The 15,032-nt window shown below is 36.3% G+C and overlaps 1 protein-coding gene across 1 annotated transcript; it reads right to left on the bottom strand.

Moving 5' to 3' along the window:
- Nucleotides 1-6,147: 6,147 nt before the first annotated feature.
- On the bottom strand, nt 6,148-14,154 carry LOC141485092 (uncharacterized). Its single transcript, XM_074181096.1, has 5 exons — nt 13,978-14,154; nt 12,225-12,400; nt 8,791-8,898; nt 8,491-8,640; nt 6,148-6,562 (listed from the first exon to the last, which is right to left on the bottom strand). Exons 1-5 carry the CDS (start codon nt 14,110-14,112, stop codon nt 6,148-6,150), a joined length of 984 nt encoding a protein of 327 aa, XP_074037197.1. The 5' UTR covers nt 14,113-14,154.
- Nucleotides 14,155-15,032: the final 878 nt, after the last annotated feature.

The raw sequence follows: 15,032 nt of genomic DNA, 5'->3' as shown, positions 1-15,032 counted from the left end.
TTCACCAAATCTAGTACGCGGGGTTTTTTGACGTGGGAAATAATAATTTTGTATTGCCCCAAGGATCGATCTTAGGACCCATACTTTTTTTACCGTTTCAAATGACCTGGCTACTGTACGTATTTCTGGTAGTATCACCATTTTGCAGATGCTCTCACACTTTTGTGGCTGAATATAAATCAACAGAATTTACATGAAAGCATCTGTAATGACCTCAGCGAATTTAAACAATAGTGTGATGCAAATCTGTTGTCAAATCATTTTTTCCCATTCTAAAGGACCTTTCATGTTCAGCATACCGTTTTTGGAAATTTCATCCGCATTGTCCCACATAAACACTATTACACTCTGGACACTTAAGCTTATAAACCCCAGATTTTTCTAACTTGTCGACCTTATCTTTGGCATTGAAAAGAAAATGAGATGACCTAGCGATAGCTGCGTGATAGCTGCAAACCGCTACTCATAAGGGAAAACTTGTTATCAGTTCCATGCATATATATATAAATATATATATATATATATATATATATATATATATATATATATATATATATATATATATATATATATATATATATATATATATATATATACTGAAATGTATAACCTATTTAAGAAGCAACCTTGCATCTTTTGAAGTGAATGCGGCTACTCATAACTATTATACACGTCATGGTGATATGTTGAGAATACCCTCTCACAAAATAAATCAAATTTAAAAATTCTCCACTATATAACTCGATCATACTGTACAATAAACTACCAAATGCTATTGAGGAGTCCAAATCGTATGAAATATTTGAGAATAACACTAAAAAATTCCTAATAGATAGGTGTTTCTATAGCGTACAGGATTATTTAGGACAAAAATTCTAATTTTAGGATTCTTATTATCAATTTATACCTTCTCCAACTGTGATACCCATACGTTGTTGTGATATTGGTTTTAGTTTTTCCATTTATATATTATAAATCATGATTTTAATTGTTTTTATATTATTTAGTATTTCTATTCTACCATATGTACATTAAGTACCGAAATGGCTAATAAATATTATTATTATTATTATATGACATAGTGTTTTGGGGTGTATGCAGCTGTTTCAATCGTTTCAAACGTGCGGTACGGTATCCCTGTGGAGCATAGTGGAATCATCCTTGTAAGCCACTGTTTTCAATGCATGAAATTTCAACTGTGACCTTATTGTTTATTCTTGAATCAGCATGCCTTATACACGAGAACAAAGGTACCTTTACTTCTCCGCCTCAACACAATAACTAGAAAAGCTTGCTAATTAAAGGTTCCTATCCGAACAAGTAGTCAAATCAAGAACTCAATTATGTATAATGGGGTGAAAATGTATAAAAAGTTACCTAAAAGTTCAACAGAATGTGTCACGCTATCTTTTAGGAGAAACTTGAAGGCAATTATGGTCAAAAAGACTTACTATACATTAAATAAATTTTTTGTGGATAACCTCAACACATAATTTTTCCGTTATATATGAAGACCTCTCAATTTTTTATGATGTAAGAATTAATAAACTTTTATTGAGCTCATTTGTAATATTTCGTTGAGGTGAACTAAAAATGTTGCTCTTATATTTTTTTTTAAATCAGACACCATTTCCAAGATAAGTACCTATTGAAAGCCAAGGTCAAGATTTTATGCCTTGTGAATAAAGGTCGACAGGAATCCCTAAATTCAACACTACACATGTTTCTAACACCTCTTTTTTGTAGTACAAACACCTTATCAAACATGTATTGGCAACACGTTTCCCAAAAACAGATACCGTGTGGCAGATGGGAATGACTGAGAGCAAAGTACATATTTTTCACCACGATAGTGCCTAGTTCATTTGCTGATACTCTGCCGGCAAAACATCCTGGTGATTTTTTTACATACGTTATTTATGTGACTTTCAAAATCCAAATGTTCATCTATCTGTATCTTTGTAGGCTTTGGGTAAATCTTTGCGGTACTCTAGTACTAGCCCTGACGTAACATGTTGCCTGTTCAAGGCTAATAGGGCTTCTCTACTATCAGTGCAGATTGTTATGTTTTTGGTTTTTCCTTTTGTGGCGACTGAGATACCAGTCAGTTCTGTTTGAACCACACTGAAATTTTATCTACCGAGGCTTTGGCTAAATCTTGATGTTTATCTATTTGTGACCCCAACATTTCGTTTACTATTAATTGAGTACCCAGGTGAATATCCATCTCAAAAGCTGTACAACTTCACTGGTTGCAGTTACCCCTGTATTCTAGTGCAAAATCCACAAATACTATTACAGAAGAATACGTGAAACGTCCAATATTTGATCATTATGCCACCCCTCTCTATCAAACAAGATTTCTCGGTCTGACCATTAAAACCGATAATATCAATATTTGTAGATAATAACGGCAGCTACACCTCCGACAGACACATTCTCCTATTGTATCGTGTTCCAGCGTACAGAATATAAACAGTATAATGGACTGATTGATCATGGTCTATATAATCAAACCGACGTAATGAATTAGATGCCTGGCTGGTACAGCGGACATCATACGCTTCCGGTGTTTGCAGAAATCATCAATTTATCAACGTACAGGGTAGGGTCTGAACTTTGGATTTATAATTTTTCAAGCTGAAAAGATATAAATAACTGAGCTAGTGTGAATAAATACATAAATAGTTTTACAAAAACGCAACACGTGTTTCGCCATACAATGGCTTCTTCAGGCATGACTTCACTAACTTATTCTATATATTCAATGCTTCATACACCTTAATTTGAAGTACTTACATTCCATGTACCTGAGTGTAACTGAGTTATTTGAAGTTTCATGTGTACCTGACTTTGTAATGAATTATATTACCTGAGTTCATGTACCAGTTTCCATATTTGAAAAAATATTCAGTAACGAGGAGTTATTCATATCTAATTGATCTTGAATCTATTGATTTCTGAACATTCTAGAAGACTGAGTTTAAAACTCTTCTCTTCTAAATGTAACACGGCGAATTCATGTCCTTCTGCTAAAAGGTGGTTTGTAAGTGTGTAATTGGTCTTTCTATTTACAAAACTACTTCTAAGGTCTTTACTTCATCGGGAAAATGTCCTTCCTGTTTGGCCAATATACAGTTTCGAGCAAGAGCCACAGGTCAGCTTATATACTACTGATCTATCCCTCACCGTAGTTTCATCTTTATTGGTTTTAATGAATTTACGAATATAATTCACGAGGATACGTGCAGAACGTCCATTATGAGTATACATGTTGCTCGTTGTATGTGAATATTGGCAATATCCCACAAAAATAATGATTCACGTAACAATACGAGTAGACATGAGCCTACGAGTCCAAAAAAACTTTATTTGGACCTATCGCGTACACATTTTTTCATGGAAAAACGATGAAATGATTGGATCGAAATACAAAACATTACAAAAAAGTAAGTGAGTGAAATTATATTAATGAGTGTTGTGGATATTTACATCAATCTGCTTAAAATTTGCCAACATTACTCCACTGACTAGTAGTGACCTTTTTGCTCTTTTCAATGGGGATTGTTTCTCCTGACGAAAATCAAGTAGTTTCCATAAAAGAGCTCTAAAACAACGAATTTTAAACTTATCTTTTCAACCTTTTTCTTGAAAAAAATATTTGAATACTTAAAAAAGAGGAAAGAAATAATGCATTCAACATTAAAAGGGATTTGTTTCTATTTCACCATTTGGCAACATCGGTTATAGCTAATAAAGGACAATGAATCTGTTACCTGTATGAGACAAACAAAGATGACATATTTCAAAGGCGTGCTTTTCTGTTTACTTATGTTCCGAGTTCCGAAACATTCTGTGACATGACATTTTGTGCACCTAACCTATCTTCCTCTATATAAATAAATAACAAAACAACTGTTGTTTATGTGGCTTGTGGAGGTGGTATTGAACTATAATTTATATTTTGCCTCAATTGTTGATTCATAAAGATAATTTTCCTTTTTAAAGTAGAATATTCATGTACTTACGTATGAATTATTTCAACTTGATATAGGCGCTGTTGCCAATATGTGAATCAGAAACAAATCCCTTCAAAAATCAAAACCCAACATTTGAAACATCAATTTGAATACTTTTCGAAGTGAATTTGAAAAACTCATGAATTGAACTCAACTTCATTTTACTCAAACTTGCATTTGCTATAATAACCCAAATTGAGGAACATTTCCCATTGTAGTATAATTTTATATTCATTTGTGAAATACTGCTACAAACGACGGTATTTTATTTTCAGGAATAAAAGGCAAATTTTTCACTAACACTTGTTTTTGCAATTATAGATTATTCAATACAACTTTAAGCAATTGTTGACTATCTCCAACCCCCATGCCTTTTCATCGTGGATTTATCTGCCACACAGTGTCGGAATCACTGAGAAAACAATACCTAGTAAATTTTGCAGTTTTTCCTTGCATTTTTTCAAATTCATAGATATCAAACCTTTGTTTGTTATACTCATTACCATGAATATAACTAAAAAAATAGATAACTAGCCTGATGAACTTCAATTTTCATATGCTCTGTAGAAGTTCAAATGTTCCACTATAACACATCAACCGCTAGCCGCGGAAGAAAATATGCAGCTTCTCTGCCTAGTTAAAATATTTTTTCATTATGGCATGTGATATTTCCACACTGTCCCTATGGACATGTCGAAGAATTTGTGTTGAAACTTGGGGTTCAGGTCCCAAACAAATCCACTGGATTTATGTGATGATTGTTAGACCAATGATCACTTATGGTGCAATTGCCTGATGGCCGAAGACTTTACAGAAAACAGCCCAAGCGAAGCTCTCTGGCTTACAGAGGCTTGTCTGGCTATCAGTAGTTCTCCATGTGTGGATCTTCATGGCCTCACCGTCAGCGGCCATGGATATCCTTCTAGATCTACCTCCTCTCCACATCTTTCTCGAGAGAGGCTAGATGGACTGCATACAGACTTGCGTACATTGCCAATTGTATAAATCAATTTAATGCAGTCTGTTGCACGACTGTTGGTTGACACTGGAAGTCACATCATCCTTTAAATAACTTCTGACTTCATGCCTCCAACTGTCAACAACTTTTCCCGAGTAGAGAGGACTGGATCCTCCGGGAGAAGGAAATATTGAGAGCAGATAGTTGTTGGTTCACAGATGGATCAAAAACACCTTCCGGTTCTAGTGCAGGTGTTTTCAGTCGCAGACCCAGGACCAAGATATCAACCTGCCTTAGAACATATACGACTGTATTTCAAGCGGAAATTTACGCTATTGAATTGTATGCGGAGAGATTGGAAGAATCCAACCTCATACGCAAGTCAATAAAAATATTTTCGGACAGTGAAGCAGCTTTGAAAGCTCTTGACTCCTACCGAGCAACGTCTAAATTGGTAGCAAATTGCCAAAAACGACTCTCTTCGACAGGATGACTTAACAGATTGGCTCTGGTCTGAATTCCTGGCCAGACCGGCCTGAAAGGCAATGAAGCTGCTGACTCCCTTGCAAAGGAAGGGTTGCAAGCATCTTCATCGGACCAGAACCTGTTATTGGCATCACTTCAGGCTTTGCCATACAAAGATTGAACACCTGGATGGCAAGAAGAGTTATGGACTTCTGGCAGAATCTTCCAAGATTGGCTCACTCAAAGGCGTTTATTCACAATCACCCTTCGAAGCTTGATACCAAACAGTTGTTGGATTACAGTAGGGATTAACTACGATGTCTAATAGGCCTCCTTACAGGTCACTGTCATTTAAATCAGCATATGCAGAGACTTGGACTGTCGGAAGAGAGTGGGTGTCGCCTCTGTTTGGAAAATGATGAAACAGCATAGCACATACTTCATGTCTGCCCCGCTGGGGACCAAATCAGATTTTTAGAGTCCAGCAGAGCCGTACTCTCACCATCTGACCTGGACGACCACTCACCATACAAATTAATCTGCTTCGTTAAGAAGGTTGGTTCATTTGGTCGAGTGTTAATAGGTGTTAGTCACAATAAACCCTTGCGGTGGAGGGTCGAATAGACCCACTCACTTTGGACCTTACCTAACCTAATCTAATGTTCTCAGAGTGGATATTATTTCAACACGTTATTTGTAACGATTTCATCTACAGAATCCCATCGGTTGAATTCTGCTCAAAGTTATGGTGAAAATTGGCTCCTTCTTGATTCTTGAATGAATCGCCTGGATTATTGTGAACATTTTTCTTAGTTTTGGTGATAGAAAAAGTACACCATACATCACACCAGACATCGAATACACGCCGAATTGCCCGGAGTTATTCCGGAGAATTATTCCCGCTATGTTACATTCGATAACCAATTCCTCTCGGCCAGGATCCCGCGACATTATGAAGCCCACCATCGAATAAATATGCAGCGAACGTAACGGCGCAGTCAGTATAACGAACTTAGCGTTCTGGCGACCGAATTCGGTGTCTGTCGATGCGATGTTATATTGACTTTCGCGGATATCAATGGCTAACTTGTAAGTCACGGCTCCGGGACAAGTCGGCTTACTAGATCGGGAGAGGATTATCCGAAATACAATACGTTTGACTCGGAAAATAATTGGACGGCTTCGCAGAGCCGGGAAGGGGTGTTAGTGTTTTGATGGCAATAATAATGATAATAATAATATTGCAATCAATTTTCCACCATTCATTTTATATTTTCTGTGGGATAATCTGAACAAAAAGAAACCTCTTTTTGCCAATTTTCAATTGTGTATTATATTAAAAATGTCTACATTCTAAATTCACAGATTTATTCGAGAGATGACTTTATAAAGGTAATTCGAGCACTTTTATCTTTTCCCTCTTTCCTCTCTCCACTTTACCGTTTAGCGGGAGTTGAACGTTTTTCTGCTTGATCACAGGTCTTCGCTTGTTGCGCATCTCTACGCTAGCTTGTCTGAATGCGTTGTTGGACAACATATATGTAGCTTCTTTGAACTTCCTCTTGAACCAGTGTTTCTCCCTATGGATACTCTCAGCTTGGGACCACTTGATGTTCTGTTCATTGGTACAAACATGCTCTACTATTTCATCACCTTCACAATGGAGAAGGGATTCCACAACGTAATGCCATGCTTACACGTATTGGTGGAGACGACCGACACTGAGTGGGAAACATCTGTATACCGAAAAGCCACTTATACAAAACACTATCTGAATCACGAATCCAACCAGGAGAATCTACGAACCTACCAGGAGAGGAATTATCAAGACTCTAGTAGACCGTGTTTTGGGCTCTGCAATATGAAGGAAGGTCTCGAAAAGGAACTAGACATCATCAGAAAATGTGATGGTGGTCGGAAACGATAACAAGAATTGGGTCCAAGTACAGCATCAGAACCTGCTTCAGGTCTGGAAACACCATCCTCAGCAGCTTCGTGGAAAACAGTCCACAAAACGGACAGAGATTCTAAGAATTGCATTATCCTGATAACCTGTGAGTGCGGCAAATCCTATATCGGTGAAACTAAGAGACCTTTGTAAATCCGCATTTCCATGAACAAGGAAAACACACAGAGCGAGGGAAAATCATCAAATCGAAAGAACATGTTCAGAGCAGAGCTTGTTTGGACTCATGAATGAAACAGCATGTGGTCTCAAGCTGAGATCATCCACAGGAAAAAACACTGGTTCGAGATGAAGTTCAAAGAAGCTGCATATATGTTGTCCAACGACGAATTCAGCCAAGCTAGCGTAGAGCAACATATGAAAACTTGTAATCAAGCAGAAAAATGAGTCAACTCTTTCGCCAAACCGGTGAAGCGGAGGAAGGGAAGAGTAGTTTTATGAAAGCGCTCGAATGACCTATAAATAGTCATCACTTGAATGAATTCCACAGTTATCACCCGAAGACGATTGTAAATACTATCAATCGAAACGTCGTGAAGCATCTTGGATTAATATATCTTTGATTTCATCATGAATCATATCAGACAATGGAGTCCGAACTGGTTGAAAGTCTTTTTCCAGTTATACATCCTTACTGGTAATATATCGGAATTATCTCTAGAGTTTGGAGCTCTTTCAGGAATTTAATCTCACCAATATCTGCAGAATGTCTGTTTTAGCGATGAATGTTGAATTTTCAGAACGATAATGAAAGTCACGAAAATTATCTCGACCGTAAGGAAAAACCAGCATATCATTTCAGTGGAAAAAATCAATCAACGATGAAAATAGATCGTTCATCATATTCTGTGATCATGAAAATCTCTCTCTTCGTCTTCTTCTAGTACTGAAAGTTTTCATCTTCCAAATAAAAGTTGAATGAAAAGATATCCTTACAAAAATTCATTGCGGGATAAAAAATCCGTCCTGTGGATTTTTCACGGTCCATTTCACGATCTGTTGAAAACTGTTGGTCAGCATTGTCAGTTGAAAAGTGATTTTGGGAAAAGAGTAGCTCTAGGTTTATTGAAAAGCATTCATACATATGAAGTTTATTTTTAACAACACTGACCAAATTTAAAACACTGAAACTACATGATTGCTTATACTTCTTGCAATGTTTTTTGGTTCTTCCATATTCCTCTGATGCTACGTAGTCAATAAGACTACTCTCGTTTTTCGAGGATGAGGGGCTGAAACAATAAATTCTCTTTGAACTTTACATAGTAGAAGAGCGAATTTGAAATTTCACAGAAACTTCTAACTTTTTCAATTGGTGCGATATATTGAATTGAAAACTCCTATTAGGTAAAGGTTGAAGGAGAGGTTGTAAATCTACTCACGCCAGAATAATATGAACTAGATCGCCAAGAATTCCATAGTTTTTGGTTGAATATTCGGCAGCTTCACAAACAGCTCTCTGTAAACATGGTTTTCCCGGGTATCCATAGCTGAAATAAACAATGATGACCTTTTCAAAAAACAATAGTTACGAAAAAACCCATTTCTTTACTGCATATTCTGAGTATATCTAGTTCAGGATTGAGTCCAATACCATCTAAGCAAAATTTTCAGAAAATAGATCAAATCCATCTTCCTCTGTCACTATCTTCATTCGGGTTAGAAGGCCGTCATAGTTTGGAACTACATCCAAACATTTCGCCACCACGAGTGACTGCCTTCTTCAGAGGTTTATCATCTTGATGCTAGGATGTTGAGCATTTATATGGTCCGGAAATAGGTTCAGTCTGTCCCTCCTATGTGTAGAGATGACGAATGTGTCATCCACGCATGTTAGCCAAATGATTAATTTGAAATAAAAAACTTCGATTGCCTTGCATCAAGTTCATCATGGATACTGAACAGGAGCTCCTCTAGATGTACTCATTGAAAGGCTTGACACATGACTGATACACAAACAGTACAGAAAACCGACACGTACAGTCAGATATCTGCGTGCACTTTCGAACCACTATCCAAGTCAAAAGCGGGGAATTATCAACACCCAGATGGAACGTGTCCACAGAATATGTGAACCGGAACACCTACGAGAAGAATTGGAGCACCTTCATGTGGCTTCGAAATCTAATGGATACAGTGTAACCGAGATCAACAGAGCCATGCACCTGAACACTTCCACAAGTCAAAATAGGGAGGAAACTCAAACGGTTGCTGTCCATTTCTACCGTACATCTCTAGGGTTACATACGGAATCGGAAAAACCTTAAAAAAGCATGAAATAAAAATGATGTTCAAGCCTATCAGGGATGTACAACAAAGCCTTAGATCTACGAAAGACAAACGAGATCCACTGTACTGTGGGGGTATATTGTATACCATGCATCTGCGGAAAAGTTCATATTGGTACCACCAAAAGATCCATGGGTACCAGGCTGAATGAGCATCGGACAAGTTTACACCAGTGTAGAGAGGGCAAACTTCATAGATCACTCAATATGTTCCAGTAAATTGTCGTATTGCGAAAATTGGCCTATCAGCAAAAAGCTGAAAAATTGTTCGCATACTCATTTTAACATTTTCACCAAAATCTGTCTGTCTCCAGACAAAATCTGTCTCAGTCTTCAGACGAAATCTGTCTCTGTTTTCAGACAGAATTTCTCTGTTTTCAGACAAAATTACTCTGTTTTCAGACAGAATCTGTTTTTGTCTTCAGACAAAACCTGTCTCTGTCTTCAGATAAAGACAGATTTATCTCAATTTGTCAAAAATAAATTGGGATATAAATGGAATCAGCTGTCCCTACTGGGATCACTGGAAGCTACTGAAGTCATGATGTGGCTTTTGAAAAAATAGTGTTTACTCCATGCACTAAGATGAAATATACAGGGCTATTCCAATTCGTTTCTGTACATGGAGATCTCGTACACGATAAGGGATAGAGTGTCAGGTAAATCGTGGCGAAGTTGCGTATTTCAGAGACCTATTCAATAATGTTAAGAAATCGAATATAGCTCTGTTGGAGATATACAGGAAAAACAAATAAACCCCAAATAATTATTTGCCTACATATTCTTTATTCGCAGATATATTGGAAATCTGTCCACATTCTGCTACTGGTACTTGATGTGGGCTATCAGAATATGTCCATGCATTTTTTATACAGGGTGTTATGTGACTTGGGCCACCCCCATCTTTGAGTGTTTAGATACGGACCTGTATTTTTTTGTTGTAGTAAAATTGAATTCAATTTTATATTTCGGGATGTTTCGGTAATATTTGATTATAATTGTGTGAATAATTTCCTTTTAAATTACGGCCCTGATAATTGTTTGACTGAGTTGAATAAAAACACAATAGCAACTTTCACGTCTCCCTATGTATCGTAGAGTTTTTTGAGAGTTTTTTTTTTCATTTTTAGGTACCTATTTAAATTTTTTCCATTGCTCGAAACGTTTTCTACAATGAACTTCGAATAAGAAAACCTTTTATGATTATCTGAGTTAATTGTAGAAAACGCTCAGAAAAATGGGAATATGTTAAAATATTGATGAAATGAAAGGAATAAAAAAAACTCTCTAAAAACTCTACAGTACATAGGGAGACATAAAAGTTGCTTTTGTGTTTTTATTCAACTCAATCAACCAATTTCCAGGGCCATAATTTAAAAGGGAATAATTCACACAATTATAATTAAATATTACGGAAACATCCCGAAATATAAAATTGAATAAATTTGTCAGTATGAAGTGAACTTCGATGATACAAAAACTACAACAAAAAATACAGGTCCGTATTTAAAAATTCAAAGAGAGGGGTGGCCCAAGTCAGATGACACCCTGTATAGAAGATTCATGGTCATATTATGATAGCCCACATCAAGTACCAGTAGCAGAATGTGGACAAATTTTCAGTATATCTGCGAATGAAGAATATGTAGGAAAAAAAATAATTTAGGATTTTTTTGTTTTTCCTGTATTTCTCCAGACTCAAAAGATCTTCATTCGATTTTTCTACATCATTGAATAGGTCTCTAAAATACGCAACTCTATCTCTTATCGTTTACGAGAACCCCATGTAAGGAAACCAGTTTGAATAGCCCTGTATAATTTCATGTTGAAATAATCAATATTTCAGAATATCTAGGAAAAAATCTGGTTTCTGGATGCCAAAACTCTGTATTTCAGAAACGGTGCATTTTTGGAAACGTTTCATTTAAGAAATATTGATAAATTCGTGTGGAAAACCTTCTCTGTTAATTGGGAGAACGTTTTAGTCAATACTTTATTTGAATTTTTGACAAAATATCTCATGGAATCCTAATTATCTCAAAAACAGTTCGCCTTACACAAAATAATGAAGGATAAAAATTTTTACAAATTCAATGTCACTCATAATAATTATAATAATATGAATTTATTCAATTTTTAGTACAAGAATCAGTCAATATCAATTTGAACAATCTGAAGAAATTCAGGAAACTCACAAAGGACACCCTGTGCGTGGGAATGTAAAAAGATAATATGCAAAAATGAAAATGCAAAAAATGTGAAAATGGTAAATGTAAAAATGCAAACATCTAAAAGTATATCTCGATCACTGAAAGAATATCTCGAGTCTCAGCACCGTCTCCAATATCAGGAATTTTGACTTGACTCTGATGTCAAGTTACAGTCATATTTTCTTCTAACTCACCGGAGTCTGTGAAATTGGAATAGTTTCTTTTGTTTCCGAGATAATCCGTGTGAAAATTTCAAATGAAACACCCCGTATAGAGTTGCAGTAATCTCAACTTCCATCATCCATAATAAATACTCACCCTTCCAATTTTCTCTCTAGTAAACCATAGACGTACTCCCTGGTTACACCTACAATGGGAGGGTAATTCAACCTTGTTTGATTTTGGGGAAGTGGATATGAGGCTTCGAAATTCATCGATATGAACAGATCAGCCGGACCTCTCAAATCTATTGGTAACGCTATGGCAACGAACATCTGGAATAAAAAAAAAATTAATCTAAAGCAAATGAACTTTAAACGTTCAGGCCAGTCTCTATATACCTACACAGTAGGTTTAATGGACTGACGCCTATCAGAAAACAACTACTCCCCTGGCTAATACCACGAAGCGTTGACGTTGGATTATATCCAACAGGCGTCAGTGCAGGAATCTTCACAGAAAATTTCCTGCATATGCAATTGGCAATACAACTGAAAGAGTCGACCTTCAATTATGGAACGGGCACACTTGCAGACCGGTTTCGGGCTCATTAGCCACTCGTCAGTGCAAGATAGTGACCATCATCGACCTAAAGTCAATGATATTCCAGAATTGAAAATTGGAATTCTTTCAGAGTATTTCATTCCTCTTCCGAAGTTGAAGCGAACATCATAAAATGTCACTCCATCTAGTGGACGAGGAACTAACCAACTGCATATCCGTAATTTGAATAAGGAAGAAAAACTGTCGTATTAGTCAGTGGGCTATGCTTCAACCCGATGATGATTCCACCTCATCCGAATATAGCGAAGAAGAATTTTGATTTTTCTAGAAATTTTGTTGGCCTCTATTATTTTGTAAATATATGTTTGACGAAAATTCGGTGCGGTTATTTTTGTTTTCATTGTATTTTAGAGTTTTCAACTCGAAAATCAACTACCTTAAATTTCGAAGTTTTTCATGATTACCCATGGTGAAAAAATTCAGTTGAGATAACTTTTTTCATGGGGTGATCAATTGCTATGATTGTAAGAATAAGTAACTGAAAAACTACCACTGAAAAATAATATGCCGACGCCTATGTCGAGGCGGGAATTCCTTCTCTGTGCTATTCCAATCGGTATTGGAAATACTATACTGTTTTGTTAAGTGTCTAGCGGAAACGTTTCGATGTAAAGTCTCACTCAAATACTTGAAACTATATTTAGTATTAGCAATGCTAATACTAAATATAAATTCACCCACCGGAAACTCAAAAGCATGGAAAAAGAGCCCCGCGGTTGACTCTCCAGTTGGAATAACTGAAGATCCTTTCTTATGGCACATCTACAATATGAAACGAACCTACATACAAAACTTCAGCCTCCGATAATATAGCGATACAGAGAAACAGTGATGAAAAGGTAATTTTCTTATGTAAACGCGTCTCTTTCATCCCTAATGGGGAGACCCAATTGAAATATTTGAAAATCCTTTCCTATTGCACATTAACAAGATAAAACCAACCCACATACAAAATTTCAGGTTCCGAAAATATAGCGGTACGGAGAAACGGTTATAAAAACGTAATTTTCATATGTAAACTCGTCCTTTTCACTCTACATTGTTCTTGAATTCTTTGAGTCGTTGTTTGACATAACATATCTTCAAAATTTACCAAAAAAGTTCTGTTCTCTATCAAGTATCGCATTCAACGGCTTCTAGAATACGTGCTGTTATGTCTCGCTTATTACAAATAACCTCAAAAACATTCGGAGAGAAAGGACGACCTTGTATGTAAGGAAAATGTATAAAACCTCAAAAAAAATGTTACACTTGAAATAAATATTTTCTATAAGAAATGATAACTCACTCCAACATAAGGACTCCCATTATTCGTATAAGGAAAATGTATTTTATTTGGAATTTCGATTGATCTTGCCACCGAAATCCATCCAAACAGACTCACACTCACAAAAAACCAACGACACCGACAAAGTTTCGCCATGTTCACTTCTCTCTGCTGTATCTTCACGAAACATCTGACAATTTGTCTTGAAGAATTTTCCATTGCAACTTTCAAATAGATGCTAATGAAGCGATAAGAAATTTAGAACTGTAAATGATTATTTCAGGCACAGTCGGGTAGGATTACATTTGCTGAAGGATATACCATTGAAAAAATTAATAGTGACAAAGAATACTATCCAAATAGATTGTTCTACATTTCTGCTGGTTAATTTATTGCCATTCCCTGAACAGTGGGCTGTTAAAAAATGAAGTGAATGTTAAAATTTCTCGGGCTAAGTACATCCCATTAGCGATTTTCCGCTATCGAAAAAAGTAGATCAAAGAGTGATATAGTCGAAGTAACCTGTATTGTGAATAGGTAAACCTATCGGCATCTGAAAGGCCAAAAAAACCAATACAGAGAAATAACTCCGCTGCCAACTAGTCCACGTGGACTGAAGAATTGGCGGTTCGTATTGAATAATTGTTACTAATCGAGTTTCATGATTGGCTGAAGAGTCATAAAATTAAAGTCATGATACGGTGAATAGCGATGGTGAACAATGCGAAAAGGAGATACCAGTGAATATGATTCGGATGCATTTGAATATTGAAACACGGAGAGTATGTTTCAATGTATATAAGAATCTACATCTCAAGTTTGGTTTCGAGGGAAAGAAACTATTACAAGCAACATCAGATTTGACCGAAATTCCTTTCTCAACTGTACGTAAAATAGTCAAAAACAAACCTCATGAACGCAAGACGCGATGTGATACGGAATTACCAAAAGGTTTAAATGTTCATCTAATAAAATCATTGAAAAAAACAATATACGACTGTTACAAAAGCAACGAGATTCCTGCAAATGGAATCATAAGAAAGAAATTGAATATTTTCGGCCGTATCGTGAGCTGC

This window comes from Leptinotarsa decemlineata, unplaced genomic scaffold (assembly GCF_025532065.1).
Source record: "Leptinotarsa decemlineata unplaced genomic scaffold, Ldec_3_MD MMD2_tig00026307_RagTag_RagTag, whole genome shotgun sequence".
In the NCBI taxonomy this organism is placed as follows: Eukaryota; Metazoa; Arthropoda; class Insecta; order Coleoptera; family Chrysomelidae; genus Leptinotarsa; species Leptinotarsa decemlineata.
This window is presented reverse-complemented; position numbering and strand designations above follow the sequence as displayed.

Bases quoted from the DNA above. Each gene is read 5' to 3' on its own strand.
- LOC141485092 (XM_074181096.1), bottom strand. From the start codon at position 14,112: ATGGCGAAACTTTGTCGGTGTCGTTGGTTTTTTGTGAGTGTGAGTCTG. The intron at 12,401-13,977 runs GTGAGTTATCAT...TTTTTATTCCAG, and splicing joins ATGGGAGTCCTTATGTTGGA to ATGTTCGTTGCCATAGCGTT. The intron at 8,641-8,790 runs GTGAGTAGATTT...TTATTGTTTCAG, and splicing joins CTAGTTCATATTATTCTGGC to CCCCTCATCCTCGAAAAACG.